Source organism: Mirounga angustirostris, unplaced genomic scaffold (assembly GCF_029215605.1).
Source record: "Mirounga angustirostris isolate CCGP_5_RB_7025 unplaced genomic scaffold, mMirAng1.0.hap1 SCAF_17, whole genome shotgun sequence".
Classification (NCBI taxonomy): domain Eukaryota; kingdom Metazoa; phylum Chordata; class Mammalia; order Carnivora; family Phocidae; genus Mirounga; species Mirounga angustirostris.
In genome coordinates this window covers 3,742,839-3,763,226 of record NW_026991725.1, presented here as the reverse complement: position 1 = coordinate 3,763,226, position 20,388 = coordinate 3,742,839, and the positions used below count along the sequence as shown (strand labels likewise).

Genomic DNA, 20,388 nt, shown 5'->3' with positions numbered 1-20,388 from the left:
TATCTCATTGTAGTTTTGATTCGCATTTCCCTGATGATGGTGATGTTGAGCATCTTTTCATGTGTCTGTTGGCCATCTGGATGTCTTCTTTGGAGAAATGTCTGTTCATGTCTTCTGCCCATTTTGTAATTGAAATATTTGGGTTTGGGGTATTGAGTTGTATCACTTCTTTATGTAGTTTGGATACTAACCCTTTATTGGGTATGTCATTTGCAAATATCTTCTTCCATTCCGTAGGTTGCCTTTTAGATATGTTGATCATTTCCTTCGCTGTGCAGAAGCTTTTTATTTTGATGTAGTTCCAATAGTGTATTTTTTTTCTTTTGTTTTCCTTGCTTCAGGAGACATATCTAGAAAGAAGCTGCTACAGCAAATGTCAGAGAAGTTACTGCCTGTGCTCTCTTCTAAGATTTTTATGGTTTCAGGTCTCACATTTAGGTCTTTCATCCATTTTGAGTTTGTTTTTGTGCATGGTGTAGGAACTTAGTTCAGTTTCATTCTTTTGCATGTTGCTGTCCAGGTTTCCCAACACCATTTGTTGAAGAGATAGTCCTTTTCCCATTGGATATTCTTTAACTCTTCTTTAAATGTTCGGTAGAATTCACCCTTGAAGCCATCTTGAATATATATTCAATGTATTTTAATCCATTATAATTACTTTCTTTTTGATCCTCAACTTGACCCAACTTTGGCTCCTGTGTTCTTCCAACCTTACTCCTTTAGTCTTTGAAAACTTTGTATATTTTTTAAAAAGGATTCTTAGTTCCTTTTGATGGAAATCACTCATCTGGGAGCTAGTAATGCTCATAAATATTGTATTATCATTGCTTCTAGGCTCTTTCAGGACTAACAAATCTAATTTTTTAAAAAAATGAGTAAATATTGATAATTTCAGATCAAATACAATGTTTCAGGTTTTTTACCTAATTCCTTGATTCTATATTTGTATCTCTCTTTTTTTTTTTTTCTGAAAATCTTGGCTCCTAACAAGATTGACAATTACTTGTCTTATCCTACAATTTACATAATAGCTTCAAAATAATAATACCAACAATCCCAATAAAAGAGCTACTAGATTTATTTGCAGATTTTTTGTCCATAAAACATATCCTTCTAAGTATGTGTATATGATAAATGAAACCATGCAACAACTGGGAGAAACCAGGGATTAAGTTCCTTTATTACCAGAGAAAAGCCTTTTTAACCATGACTAAAAATCATGAAAATATTGCTAAACTTGATTACATAAAAATTAAAGGTTTTTTTCCTGGAAAATTGAGTCACAGCTACTCAATTTTGCTGTTGTATTACAAAAGTAGTTATACACAATATGTAAATGAATAAGCATGGCTGTGTTCTAATAACATTTTACTTATGAATACTGAAATGTGTCATAGATTTTCTACCATGCCACAAAATATTATTCTTATTTTGATTTTTAAAAACTATTTTATTTTATTTATTTTTTTAGAGATTTTATTTATTTATTTGAAGAGAGAGACACAGCAAGAGAGGGAACACAAGCAGGGGGAGTGGGAGAGGGAGAAGCAGGCTTCCCGTGGAGCAGGGATCCCGATGCGGGGCTCGATCCCAGGACCCTGGGATCATGACCTGAGCCGAAGGCAGACGCTTAACGACTGAACCACCCAGGCGCCCCTTTAAAAACTATTTTAAAATGTAACAGCCAATCTTAGCTGTTGAGCGGTATAATACCAGGTAGCAGGTCAGTTTGGGCCCTAAGCCCTAGTCTAGATAACATCTAGGTCTGTTCCAGATCTTAAAACCAAAAACCAAAAACCAAAACAAAACAAAACAAAAATAAGATACTTTGAATGTCTGATGCTCTTCCTGAATCTTCATACTTTCCTTCTAATATCTTCTGGCATGAATACTTATACTAAAATTTATAAAAGAACTTGAAATTCTTTGTGATTTCTTTTTGTGTTCTTCCTATAGGGTAAGCAACTAATTAGAAGCTTTAGAATAGCAATTCTTTTTTTTTTTTTTTTTAAGATTTTATTTATTTATTTGAGAGAGAGAGACGTGAGAGAGGGAACACAAGCAGGGGGAGTGGGAGAGGGAGAACAGGCTTCCCGCTGAGCGGGATCCCGATACGGGGCTTGATCCCAGAACCCTGGGATCATGACCTGAACCGAAGGCAGACGCTTCACTGAGCCACCCAGGCACCCCTAGAATAACAATTCTTTTGAAATTAGGTACATATATACCACTAGAATAAAGTAAGAGATATGTACAGAACTCTTCTTTTGTTCTATTTTATATGTGGACATGGAATTTTAATTTTCAGTTGAAACAGTCTTTCTCAGAGTGTGGTTGCCTACGAATGACATCAGGATTACCTGTATGCTTGGTTAGAAGTGCAGATTCCTAGCTTCTTCCTCAGATCTTCTGAATCAGAACCTTTAGGCATGAATTGAGAACAAGTTCCACAGGAGGTTATTATGCACCCTAAAAAAAAGCTTCAAAACCAATTATGTAGAGAAACCAAATTAAAGGAGTTTTAGTACTAGTGAAAAGTTCGAACAGCAATAGGGAGCAGTGTCATTAAATTTAATAAATAGCTTAAAGAACATTTCTGTTCACCGTCTGTTCTTGCAGAGCAATAAATTAGATTTGTATTTAGATCTACTGCCACAAAAATACTTAAAATTTGGGAACTGATGTCAAGGCTGTAAATCAATATATTGATATATACTTCCTCCTATTAGGGATATGTAAATCTCAATCAGTACATAAAAGTAGGCATTTATCAATATCTGTAATAAGAATAGTAATAGGCACACCAGGACTCTGGTCTAGGTTTCATTGCCAGCAAATAACATGACACAAGACGGTTAGTTTGTCTCACTTCTTGAATTGGGAGTTTGAATATTTAGAGTCATTTGAAGCTTGATAAGAGCCCTAGTTTTTCTTTCTTTCTTTTCTTTTCTTTCTTTCTTTCTTTCTTTCTTTCTTTCTTTCTTTCTTTCTTTCTTTCTTTCTTTCTTTCTTTCTTTCTTTCTTTCTTCCTTCCTTCCTTCCTTCCTTCCTTCCTTCCTTCCTTCCTTCCTTCCTTCCTTCCTTCCTTCCTTCTTTCTTTCTTTCTTTCTTTCTTTCTTTCTTTCTTTCTTTCTTTCTTTCTTTCTTTCTTTCATTTTCTTTTTTAGTTTTTTTTAATTTGTTTAAGTAATCTCTATACCCCATGTGAGACTCAAACACACAACCCCGAAATCAAGAGTCACATGCTCTTGCGACTGAGCCAGCCAGGTGTCCCAGAGCCCTGGTTTCTATTGGAGCAATACTGTTGTAGGAATTTCATGCAAGAGAAAGTAATCAAAGATGCTTTGTTTGCCTAGTTTGTCAGGATTAGGGCTTTATCTCTTTCTGGCAAAAATTCAAGATCTATAGGGCACCTGGGTGGCTCAGTTGGTTAAGCGACTGCCTTCAGCTCAGGTCATGATCCTGGAGTCCCGGGATCAAGTCCCGCATCGGGCTCCCTGCTCAGCGGGGAGTCTGCTTCTCCCTCTGACCCTCCCCCCTCTCATGTGCTTTCTCTCTCTCATTCTCTCTCTCTCTCAAATAAATAAATAAAATCTTAAAAAAAAATTCAAGATCTATAGATCAACATAAGACAGTGTCAAGCATCTGCAGAATATTCAGAAATCCTAGGGATGTTTACAACAGCCCAATACCTATTAACTTAAAGCTTGGATACACAGCAATCTTAGCTAAACGGTCTTGCTTTTAAATTCTCTGAACTATATAATTTGTGTCATCTTTAATCCATTAGAGAATTTTGGAGAAGTCCATTTATATTAGGAATGAGAGTTTTTCTTATTTATATTCAAGAAAAAAGATGAATACAGTTTTGGGTTTGTCAAGACTTTATCCTCTCATGATGATGTTATAGTATCCATTTGCCTCAACCTGGTCCAAAAAATTTTCATCTGACTACTCTGGATAAAAAGGGATTTGTTTCTGTGTGGGGTCTAAGAACAATAGATAGAGAAGATATTCCTTACTGATTTGGGACAATTTTTATAGTGGTAGCCTCTTGTCTGAAAAATAAAATATCACTGTTGTTTGTAAGTTTTACATATGTATTATACTTTTATTGCTTTTCATCAGAGTTTCTGAATGACATATTAAGAATTGAAGTGGATTTTAATTCTTACATGTTATTTTGCAAAACTGATAAGATTATGTTTGTGTCATTTTGCTTTTCTTCATATTTTCTTTTCTTTTAACATCTTTTTTCAGTAACTTTTCTCTCTGACTCCTGATTCCTTCCATGCTTGGGAATGCATATTTTATAAGTCACAGCTGCTTTATTGTGAATTGATAATGAAAAAGATTTTTGGGGTGCCTGAGTGGCTCAGTTGGTTAAGCGACTGCCTTTGGCTCAGGTCATGATCCCAGGATCTGGGATCCAGCCCCGCATCGGGCTCCCTGCTCAGTGGGGAATCTGCTTATCCCTCTCCCCCACCCCCATGCTCATGCTCTCTGTCACTCTCTCTCTCAAATAAATAAATAAAATCTTAAAAAAAAAAAAAAGAAAAGTATTTGTTCTTTTTTTAACTTTTATTTTTAAGATTTTGTTTTTAAGTAATCTCTACACCCAACATGGGGCTTGAACTTAAAACCCTGAGATCAAGAGTCTTGCTCTAAGAACTAAGCCAGTCAGGTGCCCCTGAAAAGTATTTGCTCTTAAAATAGGATTACAGGGGCGCCTGGGTGGCTCAGTTGGTTGAGCGTCCACCTTCAGCTCAAGTCATGATCCCAGGGTCCTGGGATCGAGCCCCAAGTTGGGCTCCCTGCTCAGTGGGGGAACTGTTTCTCCCTCTTTTCCCCGCCTATGCTCTCTGTCACTCTGTCTCTCTCTCTCTCTCAAATAAATAAATAAAATCTTAAAAAAAAATAAAATAAGATTACAAACTTTCAATAGCCTGATTATGGTGATGGTTACACATATTTACATGTGTTTAAATTTATACAACTATGTCCCAGAAAGGTCAATTTTACTATATGATATTTAAAAAAATTAAAAATTTGAACAGTTAAAAAAAGTACACAGATGTAATTTAAAAACTAAATTAAAAATTTTTGAAAATGACAAATACTATTATTATTAATGTTAGAACTTCATACTATTCCAGAGAAGCGGGGCCTATTATACTATAAATTTTCTCACTTTTCTCCACCAGTCCTGATACATAGTCCTGATTCTAGATGAGAGTTCAAATGAACTAGGAAGTAGATCTGAGACTCAAGGCAAAAACTTGGATCTTTTCCTGTGTGGAAGTTCTAGTGATGCATACCAGGTTCTGGCTTGCTAATGATCTCTGATCCCTACATCTGTTGTTTATTTCATAATTACTATGGAGTCTGTGCTGCACATTGAAATATCTTTTTGGCATTTTTCCTGTGACAATTCTTTATTACACTTATGGACTAATAATGGAACATTTAACCCACAAAGAGAAAAAATCATGACAAAATTTTGCATAGAATTACTTTCTCCACCACAGCTACATGAAGGAGAAAAATAAGTCAGTATAAGTGCTCAAGCATTAAGGATACACAAGCCAAGTAAAAACTAAAAGAGAAAGAGACACAGGCCTTTATTTTACTTAATAATTAATTTTTTTACTTGATAATTCTCTACAAGTTAACTCATGTACAGTGTTCAAAGAACTTACGTGGACTGTGTGACAACATCCATTGTGTTTCTATTAGAATGTGGTATCTACAAAGGGTTTGTCAATTTACTTCAATATGCTTACTTTGTGTGTTTCCAAAAACAAACCCCATCCCCCTTCTCACTTGCAACTTCCAACAATTTTGGCCAAATTGTACATGTAAGTTGGGCATATTGTAAAACCTTCACTGTATAGTGCACTCTTTATAAAGTATCATCTTTGTAATTATTTTCCAGAATTTAATCTCATCTGATAAGAACATTGTAACCCCTACTTTCTTTTATATGTATTTTCATAGAATATTTTTGTTCATCCTTTTATTTTCAAATTTTCTGAGTAATTTTAATTTAGTGCTTTCTCTATGTACAGAATATACAATGTAGAATGCTCTTTGTTTTATAATTCGATCAGAATTCTTTTTTTAATAGGTAGATTTTAGCATATTTACATCTATGGATATAATAGGTGAGTTTTAGTTCTATCATTTTTTATGACTTTTTTTTTTTAAGATTATTTATTTATTTATTTGACAGAGAGAGACACAGCAAGAGAGGGAACACAAGCAGGGGGAGTGGGAGAGGGAGAAGCAGGCTTCCTGCCGAGCAGGGAGCTCGATGCGGGGCTTGATCCCAGGATCCTGGGATCATGACCTGAGCTGAAGGCAGACGCTTAATGACTGAGCCACCCAGATGCCCCTTATGACTTCTTTCTTATTTTAATTTTTCACTATAAAACAAACGAACCCCCAAATGTCTAACTTATGCTTACAATACACCAGCTACCAGGACTTGGCCAAGAGTAAGGGAATGTTTCACCCTTGATATGGATCTTCTTCAGTTGCCAGGAGACAGTGACTTCTTAGACAGATGTCTGTCTGCTCATACTCCACACCAGCTGTCACCTGTTTAGTGAGCCAAACCTTAGTGCTTAAGAAATCCCATAGGTGCTTCTCCCAAGGAGATATTATTAATATCAACTATTCTGCCAATTTGTATTGAATATCATAGTTTACCAATCCAGTAAAACAGGTTATGCCAAAAGTGAGTGGCTAGACAAGGAGAATGCTTTTTTTTATAGGGTTTGAATGACTATTCTACCCAATGGTGTATGGTAGGACTTCATCAAACAGGTTCTACTTTTATTCAACCCGAAGCATAATAATAATGTATATACATGGGCTAGTTTCATATCCATCTCTAAACCACACATATGTGCATGTGTATATGTGCATTTATGAAGTACTTAGAAATTGAAGTACTTGTGGACTGAGAAATCATGGTCTCCTTGGATGTTAGCCTAATATCCTACAAACACACACACCCTGCAACTTGATGTTGAATAAGTCTGTGGTCCTGCTTCAGTGGCATAGGACATTCCTAACGTTAAAAAGACTGAGGTGAAGTTCCTGAGTCAAGTTCACTGCAGCTGGGGCTGGATATCTGGTATAATGTCTGACAAAGTGTGGTGGTCCTAGAGTAAGACTGTCCAAGATGTCCAGAAATTCCTGGGATTTGCCAGATAAAACTATTGATTCATTTTAAACTATGCAGTAACTGTTATCCTCAGAAGAAAATAGGATTTTTTTCTGTTTATAGAAGAGAACAGACTGAAGACCTTATGGGCTACTGCATTGATTTGTATATCCTCTGCCCTACCTCAGTCCTATACCATCAAAACAGATGCTTTCCAGGACTCCAGTGGGAAATATCCAGTGGGAAATGCCCTCTGCCTTGCTCATACTCTTCCAGGAAGTGGTTCAATTGGAACTCAACTACCTCATTTGGAAATAGAAATCTTCACCGTCAAGGCCAGCTTCAAAACTTGCAGGCACTAGATCTGATGCACCCAGCATGTAGTGATATTGAACTCAGACCATCAAGCCCTGACTTCGCTCATCTGGGCTAGATAGGCTGCATTCTTTATGCACATCAATTTTATTATTTCTTACATATCAGCTAATCAAAACCACTAGCCAGATGCCCTCTCCTCTAATCCAGAGTGCCAGCTTTCTATGTCTAGAACATCATTCCCCTCTTTTTTCTCACTGGACAATTTTTCCTGTGCTTTAAGAATTGGCACAAGTATCTGGGCGCCTGGGTGGTGCAGTCTGTTGAAGGTCAGACTCTTGGTTTTGACTCAGGTCCAGATCAGGATTGTGAGATCAAGCTCAGCACTCAGCACAGAAACTGCTTAGGATGCTCTATGCCCCACCCCCACCCCTGCGCTTGCTCTTGCCCTCTCTCTCTCTCTCAGCCCTAGTATCACTTCCTCTGGGATACCTACTGTCACATCTGCTTTGGGTTGGGTACTCTTTCTTTATATTCCTGGAGTACCTGTAGGCTCATGTCAGCCTTTAGCACATTATAATGTAATTGTTGATTTACCTCCCCATAATCTCTTTGAAGACAAGGACTATTTTTCTATCATATCTATGTTTTAGATATTTGTTATCTAACAAATATCAATAAATATTTGTTAGATTAATTAATAACAGATTTATTGAGGAGTCTTCACTCAGTTAATCAGTATTTGTTGCATAACTACCAAGTGCTCAATGTTGAACCATACCTTATAGGGAGAAAATACAAAATTTGGTTCTTGTCATGAGGAACTTACACACTTGAGTTGAAGAAATAGAACTAAAACATAGCTAAATTTATCAAAGTAGGTGTCCATATACATTTTCCCCGCTTCCAACACATTTCTCAATCTGTTCTATCTGGCCCTCATTCCAGGCTCTCTCCAATAAATGTCACTTACTGAGATCACAATGTTCTCCATGTTTTTAGGCCCAGTGGAAGTTTGCAATCCTCATCTTACTTGGCCTCTTACCAATATTCAATGATGTTGACCATTTCCTCCTTGAGATACTCTTTCCTTTCCCTTCCATGTTATTATTCTTTACTTGTTTTCCTTCTACCTCTTTTTAGTCCTTCTCAGCATCCTGTGCTGGCTCATTCTCTGCCATCTGATCTTCAAATAGTAAGATTCCTTAAGTCGTGGTTCTTCAGTCACTCCAAAATCATCCTTGAGCGCTCTCATTCCAACACATGACTTCAGTTACCATCTATACCTTCATGCTTTTAGATTTATATCTCTAGTCCAAATGCCTTTTTTGAGCTTCATACCAGTATGTGTAACTGTTTATTCCGTATCTGTATATGGGATATTTCACAAGCACTTCAGTTTCAAGTCATTGTCTTTCTTGGTTTTGCATCAAGATTTTCAAGCCCAAACCCAAGGGATGAATCTTGACACCTTCTGCTTCCTCACTATGCACTTTTCATCAGTCCTGTTGATTTTTTTTTTAAAGATTTTATTTATTTATTTGAGAGAGAGAATGAGATAGAGAGAGCATGAGTGGGGGGAGGGTCAGAGGGAGAAGCAGACTCCCCGCTGAGCAGGGAGCCCGATGCGGGACTCGATCCCGGGACTCCAGGATCATGACCTGAGCCGAAGGCAGTTGCTTAACCAACTGAGCCACCCAGGCGCCCCTGATTTTACCTCCTCTCAAATTTGCTCATTTCTGATGTTCCCTGCTGTTTTCACCCTAGTCTAAGCTACTATCAGGTCTCACCTGCACTATTGCAACAGTCTCCTAATTAGTATGTTTCCATTCACTCTTGACTTCTCGCAGTCTATTCATTACTTGTAACTGAAGTGATTTTTTAAAAAGGTTAATCTTCTGCCCATTTCTTAACTGGATTTTTTATTTTTTTGGGTGTTGAGTTTGATAAGTTCTTTATAGATTTTGGATACTAGCCCTTTATCCAATATGTCATTTGCAAATATCTTCTCCCATTCTGTAGGTTGCCTTTTAGTTTTGTTGATTGTTCCCTTTGCTGTGCAGAAGATTTTATCTTGATGAAGTCCCAATAGTTCATTTTTGCTTTTGTTTCTCTTGCCCCCAGTGACATGTCTAGTAAGAAGTTGCATCAGCTGAGGTCACAGAGGTTGCTGCCTGCATTCTCCTCAAGGATTTTGATGCATTCCTTTCTCACATTTAGGTCGTTCATCCATTTTGAATTTATTTATTTTTTGTTTGGTGTAAGGAAGTCGTCCAATTTCATTCTTCTGCATGTGGCTGTCCAATTTTCCCAACACCATTTGTTGAAGACACTTTTTTTCCATTGTATATCCTTTCCTGCTTTGTCAAAGATTAGTTGACCATAGAGTTGAAGGTCCATTTCTGGGTTCTTTACTCTGTTCCATTGATCTATGTGTCTGTTTTTGTGCCAGTACCATACTGTCTTGATGATTAAAGCTTTGTAATAGAACTTGAAGTCCAGAATTGTGATGCCTCCAGCTTGGTTTTCTTTTCCAACATTCCTTTGGTTATTTGGGGTCTTTTCTGGTTCCATACAAATTTTAGGATTGTGTGTCCAGCTCTGTGAAAATGCTGGTGTTATTTTGATAGGGATAGCACTGAATGTGTAGATTGCTTTGGCTAGTATAGACATTTTAACAATATTTGTTCTTCCAATCCATGAACATGGAATGTTTTTCCATTTCTTTGTGTCTTCTTCAATTTCTTTAATAAGTGTTCTATAGTTTTCAGAGTAGAGATCTTTTTACCTCTTTGGCTAGGTTTATTCCTAGGTATCTTATGGTTTGGGTGCACTTGTAAATGGGATCAATTCCTTGATTTCTCTTTCTGCTGCTTCATTATTGGTGTACAGAAATGCAACAGACTTCTGTGCATTGATTTTATATCCTGTGACTTTGCTGAATTCCTGTATCAGTTCTAGCAATTTTTTGGTGGGTTTTTCGGGTTTTCTATATAGAGTATATAAAAAAAAGTTAATCTTATCGTGTTTTTCCCAAATGTGGAACCTTTCAATGGTCTCCATTTAGTCTTAGGATAAAGACTAAAATCCCTAACTAGGCCTATAAGACATTCCTTGTATGACCTACCTGGTCCCTAACTTACTTGGCTGCTGCCTCTTTTCTTCTCACATTCTATACTCCAAGCACATAGGATTACTTTCAGTTCTTCAAACATATTATGCTTCTTTCCATATCAAGGTCTTGTATGTCATTCCCTCTGTATCATTCTTCTCCTTCCTCTTCATTTTATACTACCAGTCCTTTCCAGTTTAGCTCACATACCACTTCACTGTGAAATTGTTCTCTTATATGCTCTCTCATTGCATCATATATTTCTCCTTTACTGTATTGATCACAATTGTAATGGTTGTTTCCCCTGCTATAATGTAAGCAGGAACTGTTGGTCATATTCATCCTCACTTCTCTGGTATCTAATGTTGCATTGTGTAAGTAATGCTCACTAAGTATTTGTTAAATGAATTAACTAACTTATTCTAATCCTGTTTTTGTTTTCATGATGAAAGTTTTCTTGTGTGTGTGTGTTTTGCTTTTTTGTTTTTGTCTTTAGATACATATGATTATTATAATGTATGTCTTAATTTGGGGTGATTTTGAAATCTCTGGAATTAATTATCAGTATTTAATGGGGAAGCTATGATAAATGTTTTTCATCATTTTATAAAATTCTAAATAGGTCTAATCTGTTCAAATATCATTGATTAACCAGTAACTTACATTTTTCTTAAGCTATTACATCTTTCATCAGGAACCTCATTTCATAATAAGATATATGTTGAATATACAAAATATTAGAATTAAGTAAGTATAATAATTAAGTAGACACATGTCATATATGCATTTTTATAGGAATACTCATGACAGAAATAATATGGACATCCTCCTGGAATGGCAAGAAGTCCAGTTTAGCTTTTTGAAACTAAGATCACCAGAACTTAAAAACAAACAAAAACTGAATTTATTAACTTGCCAGGCAAGGCAATATACAGCTGTGAAGAATTCACTGACTAGTTTGCAGAGGGGGAAAACTCAGGAGTTTTAAAAAGTGTTAGGGAGATTTATAATGTTTATACTTATAAAAACTGAAAACTATCACACTGTATAGGACAGAATGAGTCCATATGTTTGTACATGATATTAAAACAAGTCCCATTGTTCAACAGACCAAAAAGAGTCTTCAGTTAGGTCCAGTTAATGGTATACTGGGGTCACTCAAAGTTTATGGTCAGTTCTCACATAAGCTGGTTAAAACTGATTTTGATGAAATACAACATTCAGTTTTAATATAATAAAGGCAGATGCTGCTATAAGAGGAAGATATTCTTTGTACTGCTTGAATGAATAAATAGAATTTGGATTGTCATAACTAGGATAGGGAATATTTTTACTTCTATTTTTGGGGGGGAGAAGGGGTAGAGGAAGAGGAAGAGAGAATCTTAAGCAGGCTCCATGCCCAGCATGGAGCCCAACATGGGGCTTGATCTCATGACCCTGAGATCATGACCTAAGCCAAAATCAAGAGTTGGACGCTTAACCAACTGAGCCACCCAAGTGCTCCTACTTCTATTTTGTAACCAGTTAGATTTATACTGTGTTTTTCTTTAAAACACCTCAAAAACACTTATTAAGATGGGGAAAGTTTTCTTATTTAGCTTTTGCTACATAACAAAATGCCTCAAAACTTGGTGGCCTAAATCAATAATAATTTATTTGCTCATGATTTTGTAGGTTGATAACTATGGGCTGAGCTTATGGCTCATCTCTGCTCCACATGGTATCAATTAGACTCACTCATACATTGCAGTAAGATGTTGGCTGTTTACAAAAATAATGGAGGTAACTGGATCATCATCCCGCAGGCCCATTTCCAAGGTGGTGGTGGAAGGGCTTCTAAGTTCAATAAAAAAGGGCTAGCCCCAATGTTCAAACATTTTTCTTTTTCTTTTCTTTTTTTTCCAATTTTGTTGTGATATAATTGATAACATTTTTCAACTTTCTGCTTGCATCATGTTTGCTAATGGCCCATTAGCCAAAGCAAGTCACTTGGCCACAGTCAGACACAAAGGATGCAGAAATAGATTCTATCTCTTAATGGGAGAAGCTGCAAAATCACATTGCCTACAAATGGACATATGCACAGGAATGGAAAGAATTTGTGACCATTTTTGCATTTTACCACATTTTAAATGTGGATTTATACTTAGAATCTGTTTGTAGTTTATGTCTACCCTACATTATGCAAAGTTAAGAGTTTTGCATGCTATAAAGTTCTGTTGATTGATGTACATATATATCCTCATGAGATAATGCAGACCACAGAAGAGAAATTTTATTCATTCCCTGAATAATCAATTTAAAATCCATTTGGATTATATTTGGAGTCTCATGTACAGTGGCTCTGAAATACAAACGAGGTTTTGTTTCTTTATTAATAAGAGGGAGGAAGTGATGTCTGAGCAGATGTGGAGGATCAAGTGAAACACAGAGAGGGAGAAAAGTATTTTAGGCAGATGGAAACATGACAGAAACCCAGTTTTGTTCATCCATTTTTTATTTCAGTGATTGGTACACATGAGAATTTGGAGATACCCAGTACTTACTATGCAATATTATTTTCTTTTCTTGTTCTGCATTGGACCCTAAGCTTTATAATGGCAGCATCCATAGCAGGTGCCCAAGAAATGTTTGCATAACAAATGAATAAGTGACTGACTTAGTGAGTAAGTGAGTGTTTGAATGATGAGAAAAGCCTAGAAGAAAGATACAAAGAATAGAAAGTCATGTAAGAATGAAGATAGAGGGCGCCTGGATGGCTGAGTCGGGTAAGCAGTCTGCCTTTGGCTCAGGCTGTGATCCCAGAGTCCTGGGATCTAGCCCACATTGGGCTCCCTGCTCGGCAAGGGGGTGGGGGTGGGTGTCTGCTTCTCCCTCTACCCCTCCCCCTTGCTTGTGATCTCTGTCTCTCTCTCTCTCAGGTCTTGTGATCTCTGTCTCTCTCACTCTCTCTCAGGTAAATAAATAAAATCTTTAAAAAAGAAGAATGAAGATAGAAATTGGGGAGAATGCTGTATAGAGAGAGGAAAAAAGGGGAAGAAGGAGAGGAGGAGATTGGTAAAGCAACAGAGGTAGAAAGAGTGGTGGAAGGACCAGAGAGCCAGCAGAGAAGGGACTGGCGGAACTGAGATCAGTGGTGGAGGTTTGGCTGCTTCGCATTTGCATCAGAGAAACTTAGCACTTCCTTTACAATCTTAATTAATCTTCCAGCAGCTCAAAAACAGGTCCTTCTGTACTATTAAGCCACTTGCCTATTTTTATTTTCAAGCTTCAAAGTTTATTTTTGAAGGCCTATTTACCTCGAGAATTTTGAAGGCCTTATATGGGCATAATAAAGAAATGACAGATTTTGATTGATTCTTTTGGATTATTAGAGGTATCCAATTTGCTAGTCCTACCTGAAAAGTCTTTTGCATTTCTAAATCTGTCAGATCACCTTAGTTTTTTTCTTTGAAAGATGAAGACCTGCTTCAAACAAATTGTATTTGAAACCAGCAGCTATTTTGATTATTCTAAGTCATTTTGGTGTTTCAATCAAAACCAGTTCAGAGGTTTTGAAGTCCTAATAGGGATGATCAATATGGGAACAATTAAAATCATGATACTTTCGGGCGCCTGGGTGGCTCAGTCATTAAGCGTCTGCCTTCGGCTCAGGTCATGATCTCAGGGTCCTGGGATCGAGCCCCACATCGGGCTCCCTGCTCCGCGGGGAGCCTGCTTCTCCCTCTCCCACTCCCCCTGCTTGTGTTCCCTCTCTCACTGTCTCTCTCTCTCTGTCAAATAAATAAATAAAATCTTTAAAAAAAAAAAATCATGATACTTTCTCCATTTCCAATGCGGGAGATGTAGCTCTATCTGAATATATGGATAACTATTATGCTTAGAGGCTGTCAAAGTGTTTGACTCTAGATATTTAAAGGAAATACATATTCCTAGACAGAAATCAGAAGTTTGATCTGAGGCATCAGAATTACCTAAAATGCTGGTTATAAATGCAACTTCTAGGCTTCCACTCTAGCCTTGGAATTAGAATCTTTCCAGATGATTTCTGTGTCTAGAGAATAGAGACCCCCACCACTATAAGACTTTAGTGCATTCGGCTTTGCTTTTAGGTCTATGTGGCAGCTTTTAGGTTTATTTTTAGTACTTCTTACGTATGGTATTTTGTTGGGTAAAATAAGGCCCACCTCTATAAAAAGTCAAATAATACTAGATGACAGCCTATGATTTAGCCAAATTCAGTAAGTGCTTGGGGGAGGAAAGGTCACTTCAGGCCTAAATCAAGAAAGATCTCATGGGGGGCGCCTGGGTGGCTCACTTGGTTAAGAGTCTGCCCTCGGCCCAGGTCATGATCTCAGGGTCCTGGGATCAAACCTTGAATTAGGCTCTGTGCTCAGCAGGGAGTCTGCTTGTCCCTATCCCTCTCACTCTGTGCTCTCTCTCTCTCAAATAAATAAATAAAATTAAAAAAAAAAGGAAGATCTCATGGCATAAAGACAGGAACAAAGTTTATTTTTATTTTTATTTTATTTTTAAGATTTATTTATTCATTTGAGAGAGAGAAAGGGAGAGAGCACAAGCAGGAGGGGAAGAGGTGAGGGAGAGAGAATCTTAAGCAGACTCCGCACTGATCATGGAGCTGCACGCAGACCCAATCTCATGACCCTGAGATTACCACCTGAGCTGAAATCAAGAGTTAGGGCGCCCGGGTGGCTCAGTCGGCTAAGCGACTGCCTTCGGCTCATGTCATGATCCCGGAGTACCAGGATCGAGTCCCGCATCGGGCTCCCTGCTCGGCAGGGAGCCTGCTTCTCCCTCTAACCCTCCCCCCTCTCATGTGCTTGCTCTCTCTCATTCTCTCTCTCTCAAAAAAATGAATAAAAAATCTTAAAAAAAAAAAAAAATTGAAATCAAGAGTTAGAGGCTTAAACGACTGAGCCAACCAGGCGCCTCTTTTATTTATTTATTTATTATTTTTAAAAATATTTTATTTCTTTATTTGAGAGAGAGAGAGAACACAAGCAGGGGAAGCAGCAGGCAGAGGGAGAGGGAGAAGCAGGGAAAGCCAGATGTGGGGCTCGATCATGACCTGAACCGAAGGCAGCCGCTTTGCTGACTGAGCTATCCAGGCACCCCTTATTTATTTTTTTTAAAGATAGGAACAAAGTTTATTTTTTTATTTTTTATTTTTTTAATTTATTTATTCATGAGAGATAGAGAGAGAGAGGCAGAGGGAGAAGCAGGCTCCCAAGGAGCAGGGAGCCCGATGCGGGACTCTATCCCAGGACCCTGGGATCATGACCTGAGCCGAAGGCAGATGCCTAACCATCTGAGCCACCCAGGCGCCCTAAAGATAGGAACAAAGTTTAAATAAGGCTCTGAATTATTCTTTTCTGCCATTTGAACAATCTGAATGAAATTCAATGGTCTTAACTCAATATGTCTTTTATTTCAATGTCCTTTAGAATAAGCAAGATGAAGGAGAGTATTAAACAGAAACGAGAACAAAGACAATGCATAACAGAAGTCAAAGTCCAGGTGGCCAATACACGGAAGCAGGCTCTGCAGGAGCAGTTCAGTGAATGGATTCTAGACCCGAAAGGAATGATTCCCCTGGTAGTGGTAAGAAAGGAGGATATTGTGAAGGGTAGGTGGGGTGGGTGATAAGAGGATGATTGCTGCAATATTGAGTGGAGTGCTAGAAATCTATCTCTAAATTTTCAGTCTTGCTGAGGTAAGCTGATTCCTGACCTGTCTGGTCCATGAGAGTCAGTTTCTTCAATTTTCTATTAAGCATTTAAAAAAACAAAAGATTCTAGCTAAATTTCTAAAATATTGACTCTGGCTGAGGTTCCCAAACTCTTTGTTATGCATAGACATAGATTTCATTTGTTTCTTTGTTTTTTTGTATGTGGGTGACTCATTACTTCTGTAAACTAAGAACATGTGTCTTTTAGCATCAGAAAACAACTGTACTCTAACAGTTAAACATTTTCTCTTAGGTGTATATAGATGTGAGAACATTTATTGGTTAGATACAATGCGAAGCATATTTTCAATTCAAAGTGAATTATTAAAAATAGACCAAGGAAGACAAGCCACAGACTGGGAGAAAATACTTGCAAAAGAGATACCTGATAAAGGACTATTATCCAAAATATACAAAGAACTCCTAAAATTCAACAATAAGAAAATGAACAAATGATTTTAAAAATGGGTAGGGGTACCTGGGTGGCTCAGTTGGTTAAGTGTCTGCCTTCAGCTCAGGTCATGATCCCAGAGTTCTGGGATGGAGCCCCCACATCGGGCTCCCTGTCTCCCTCTCCCTCTGCAGCTCCCCCTGATTGTGTGCTTTCTTTCTCTCTCTCTGTCAAATAAATAAATAAAATCTTTTTAAAAAATGGGCAAAAGACCTGAACACTTCACCAAAGACATACAGATGGCAAATAAGCATATGAAAATATTCTCCACACTTGTCATCAAGGAAATGCAAATTAAAACAATGAGATACCAGTACACACCTATCAGAATTGTCAAAATCTGGAACCTTGACAACACCAAATGCTGACAAAGATACACAGCAACTGTTGGAAACTGTTGGTGTTAACGCAAAATGGTACAACCACTTTGGAAGACAGTTTACAGTTTCTTATAAAACCAAACATACTCTTACTATATGATCCAGCTATCATGCTTATTGGTATTTGCCAAAAGGAGTTGGAAACTTATGTCCACACAAAAATCTGCATGTGGATGTTTATAGCAGCTTTATTCATAATTGCCAAAACTTGGAAACAACCAAGATTTCTCTCAGTGGTTGAATGTATAAATAAAGTGTGGTACATCTAAACAATGGAATATTATTCAGCACTAAAAGAAATGAGCTTAAAAATAATAATAATATAAAAATAAAAATAAATGAGCTATCAAGCCATGAAAAGACATGGAAGAATTTTAAATGTGTATTGTTAAGTGAAAGGGGCCAATCTGAAAAAGCTACATACTGTATGATTCCAACTTTATGACATTCTGGAAAAAATTATGGAGACAGCAAAAAGATCAGGGTTTCTAGGAGTGAAGACAGAAAGAGGGATGAATAGGCAGAGCACAGAGGATTTTTAGTGTGATGAAACAATTCTGTATAATACAATAATGATGGATACATGTCATGATACATTTGCCAAAACCCATAAAATGTACAACATCAAGAGTGATTCCTAATGTAAACTATAGACTTTGGATGATGATGTTTCATGGAGGTTCATTGATTGTAACAAATGTACCACTGTGGTAGAGAATGTTGACAGTGGGGAAGCTGTGTATGTGGTGGGGAGGACCGGGAGTATATGGAAACTCTCTGTACTTTGTGCTCAGTTTTTCTGTGAACCTAAAACTGTTCTAAAAAATCGAGTCTATCTTTTTTAAAGTAAACTCTATGCCCAGTGTGGGGCTTGCACTCACGTTGGAGATCAAGAGTCACAAGCTCTACCAACTGAGTTAGCCAGAGGTCCCTCAAATCTATTTTTTAAAAATGGACCAAGAAGAACTCAGAAGTTTTGTTTTTTAGTAATTGAAGGACAAGGAATTATAGAGGATTCTTTGGATTGCCAAGCTGGTTGCCAAAGATGCCCAGTGTCTGAAGGTTGCTAGAAATGTCCTTGGAGAGGACAAAATAGGATCACTCTCAGCATCCTACTTCTCACACAGAACGTTCTCAATGGGAATCATTGAAGATGTGTATGAAAAAACATTTGATATACCTTGAAGTAGTCTATGAACTTAATGTTAATTATTAATAATTTCAGTCCCTGGTTTAAAAGGATTACTCAAGACTTAAACAGAAAGACTCTAGATGGCTTTTAGTTTAAAACACTAAATATATGGCAATTGAGATGTAATGCATGGTCTGTTTTCTTTGATTTGCAGATTCAGAATGTTCTTCATGAATTTTTTCAAAATCCAGATTTCCATCTTGGTAAACCTGCCTATTCCTGTATTATTTCTATTTTTCCCTCTTTTATAAGGGTGGAGGGGGGTGAGGGAACAGATGATGGATTAAGATGAAGAGTCAATATTGAGATATATGTTATTCAAAGTTCTTATACATGTACTTTGGTTCTTTTGCCCTTTCCAGATGGAGAATGTAGAAAAACAGAAAAGCAATCAGTGATTTTTGATCCTTTTAGTCGAGTGCTCCATTTTATTATAAATACTCTGTATTACCCCTTTATCATCCCATCAAGTTCCTAGAAAATCATTACTTACTTACATACACAGAATTTAAAAAAGAAAGGTATTATGTCCTAACTGTGATATAAAGGAAAAATACAAGAAAAGACCTAAGAAAATTATATGGACTGTATTTCAATATATAAATGTTTGGTTATAACTTCACTAGAAGACATAATGTATCAGACATTTGTACTTATAATGAATGTTTAGACATAAGAAAAGTAAAATTATATCCAATCGACCATTTTCTTCGTATTTGACATTTTGAAGTAAGGGCAAAATGAATGATTTGTATATATACATAGAATCCCCATAAAGAGGAGAGCTACAAATGCAGACTGATGCAGGTGTGTTGTATTGGAGTTCAGACACAAATTATGACATTATCTCCCATTAAATAATTTTCTGAAATGGTGGACAACTCTTGGTAAAGTTTCAGAAGGAAGCAAAGTACAATCCACTCTCAAATTTTCATAGTAGTTACAGTCTTGGAAAATTTAACAATAAAAAATATACTGGGTGGCACCTGGGTGGCTCAGTCGTTAAGCGTCTGCCTTCGGCTCAGGTCATGATCCCAGGGTCCTGGGATCGAGCCCCGCATCGGGCTTCCTGCTCTGCAGGAGGCCTGCTTCTCCCTCTCCCACTCCCCCTGCTTGTGTTCTCTCTCTTGCTGTGTATCTCGCTCTGTCAAATAAATAAAATCTTTAAAAAAAAAAAAATGTATATATATATATATATACTGTGTTTATATGTAAAATAGTTTCTAGACTCAAATTTATTCTAAGCAGATTTTTCCCCTATTTGAATATCTATTTATTTGAGAGAGAGCAAGAGCAGGGGGAGGGCCAGAGGAAGAAGGAGAGAATCCTCAAGCAGACTCCCCACTGAGCGTAGGGCTCCATCCTAGGACCCTGAGATCACCTGAGCAAAATCAAGTCATCTGCTCAACCAACTGAGCCACCCATGTGCCTCAAGAATTGCAGGATTTCTGACCCTACTCCTACTCCCCATCACTGTACCAACAAAAACAAACTACAAATTTCCACCATGCTCACTGGGGGTAGAGGGAGACAGTACTACAACTATAGAGAACCACAGATTTTGATGCTTTTATTTTCATAATTGTTTCCTCATATGAGATTAAGCAAAAATTCTGATTTGTAGGGGCATCTGGCTGGCTCAGTTGGAAGAGCATGCGACTCTTGATCTTGGCATTGTGAGCTGGAGCCCCACATTGGGTGTACAGATTACTAAAAGAAATAAACTTAAAAAAATTCTGACTTGTAGAATAAAGCACTAGAGTTTAGTTCCTTAGGTATACATAATTTATATCCAAATGATTTTTTCAATTGGTTTTTGACCACTATTACATTGATAACAATAGATTGAAATCTAGTCTCACTTTTAAAAATAAAATATGCTTCCCATCTTCCTGATCACTTGTCCCCAAACATGATTTGGGCCTTGCTGACAACCCTTTCTCCCACATGTTCACAGCCTATCCAAAATCTAGAATTCTTCATGGTTAGCACAACCTCAACTCCTCTTTCAGAAAATC

General features: G+C 37.3%; 1 protein-coding gene across 1 annotated transcript in view; it reads left to right on the top strand.

The window, feature by feature from the left end:
* EFCAB5 (EF-hand calcium binding domain 5) overlaps positions 1–20,388 on the top strand; it is a 165,088-nt gene that overhangs the window by 38,731 nt on the left and 105,969 nt on the right. Inside the window, exons 5-6 of the mRNA XM_064582306.1 lie at positions 16,064–16,220; positions 18,525–18,573. Coding sequence (XP_064438376.1) covers positions 16,064–16,220; positions 18,525–18,573 — 206 coding nt within the window. The remainder of the gene's footprint in view (positions 1–16,063; positions 16,221–18,524; positions 18,574–20,388) is intronic.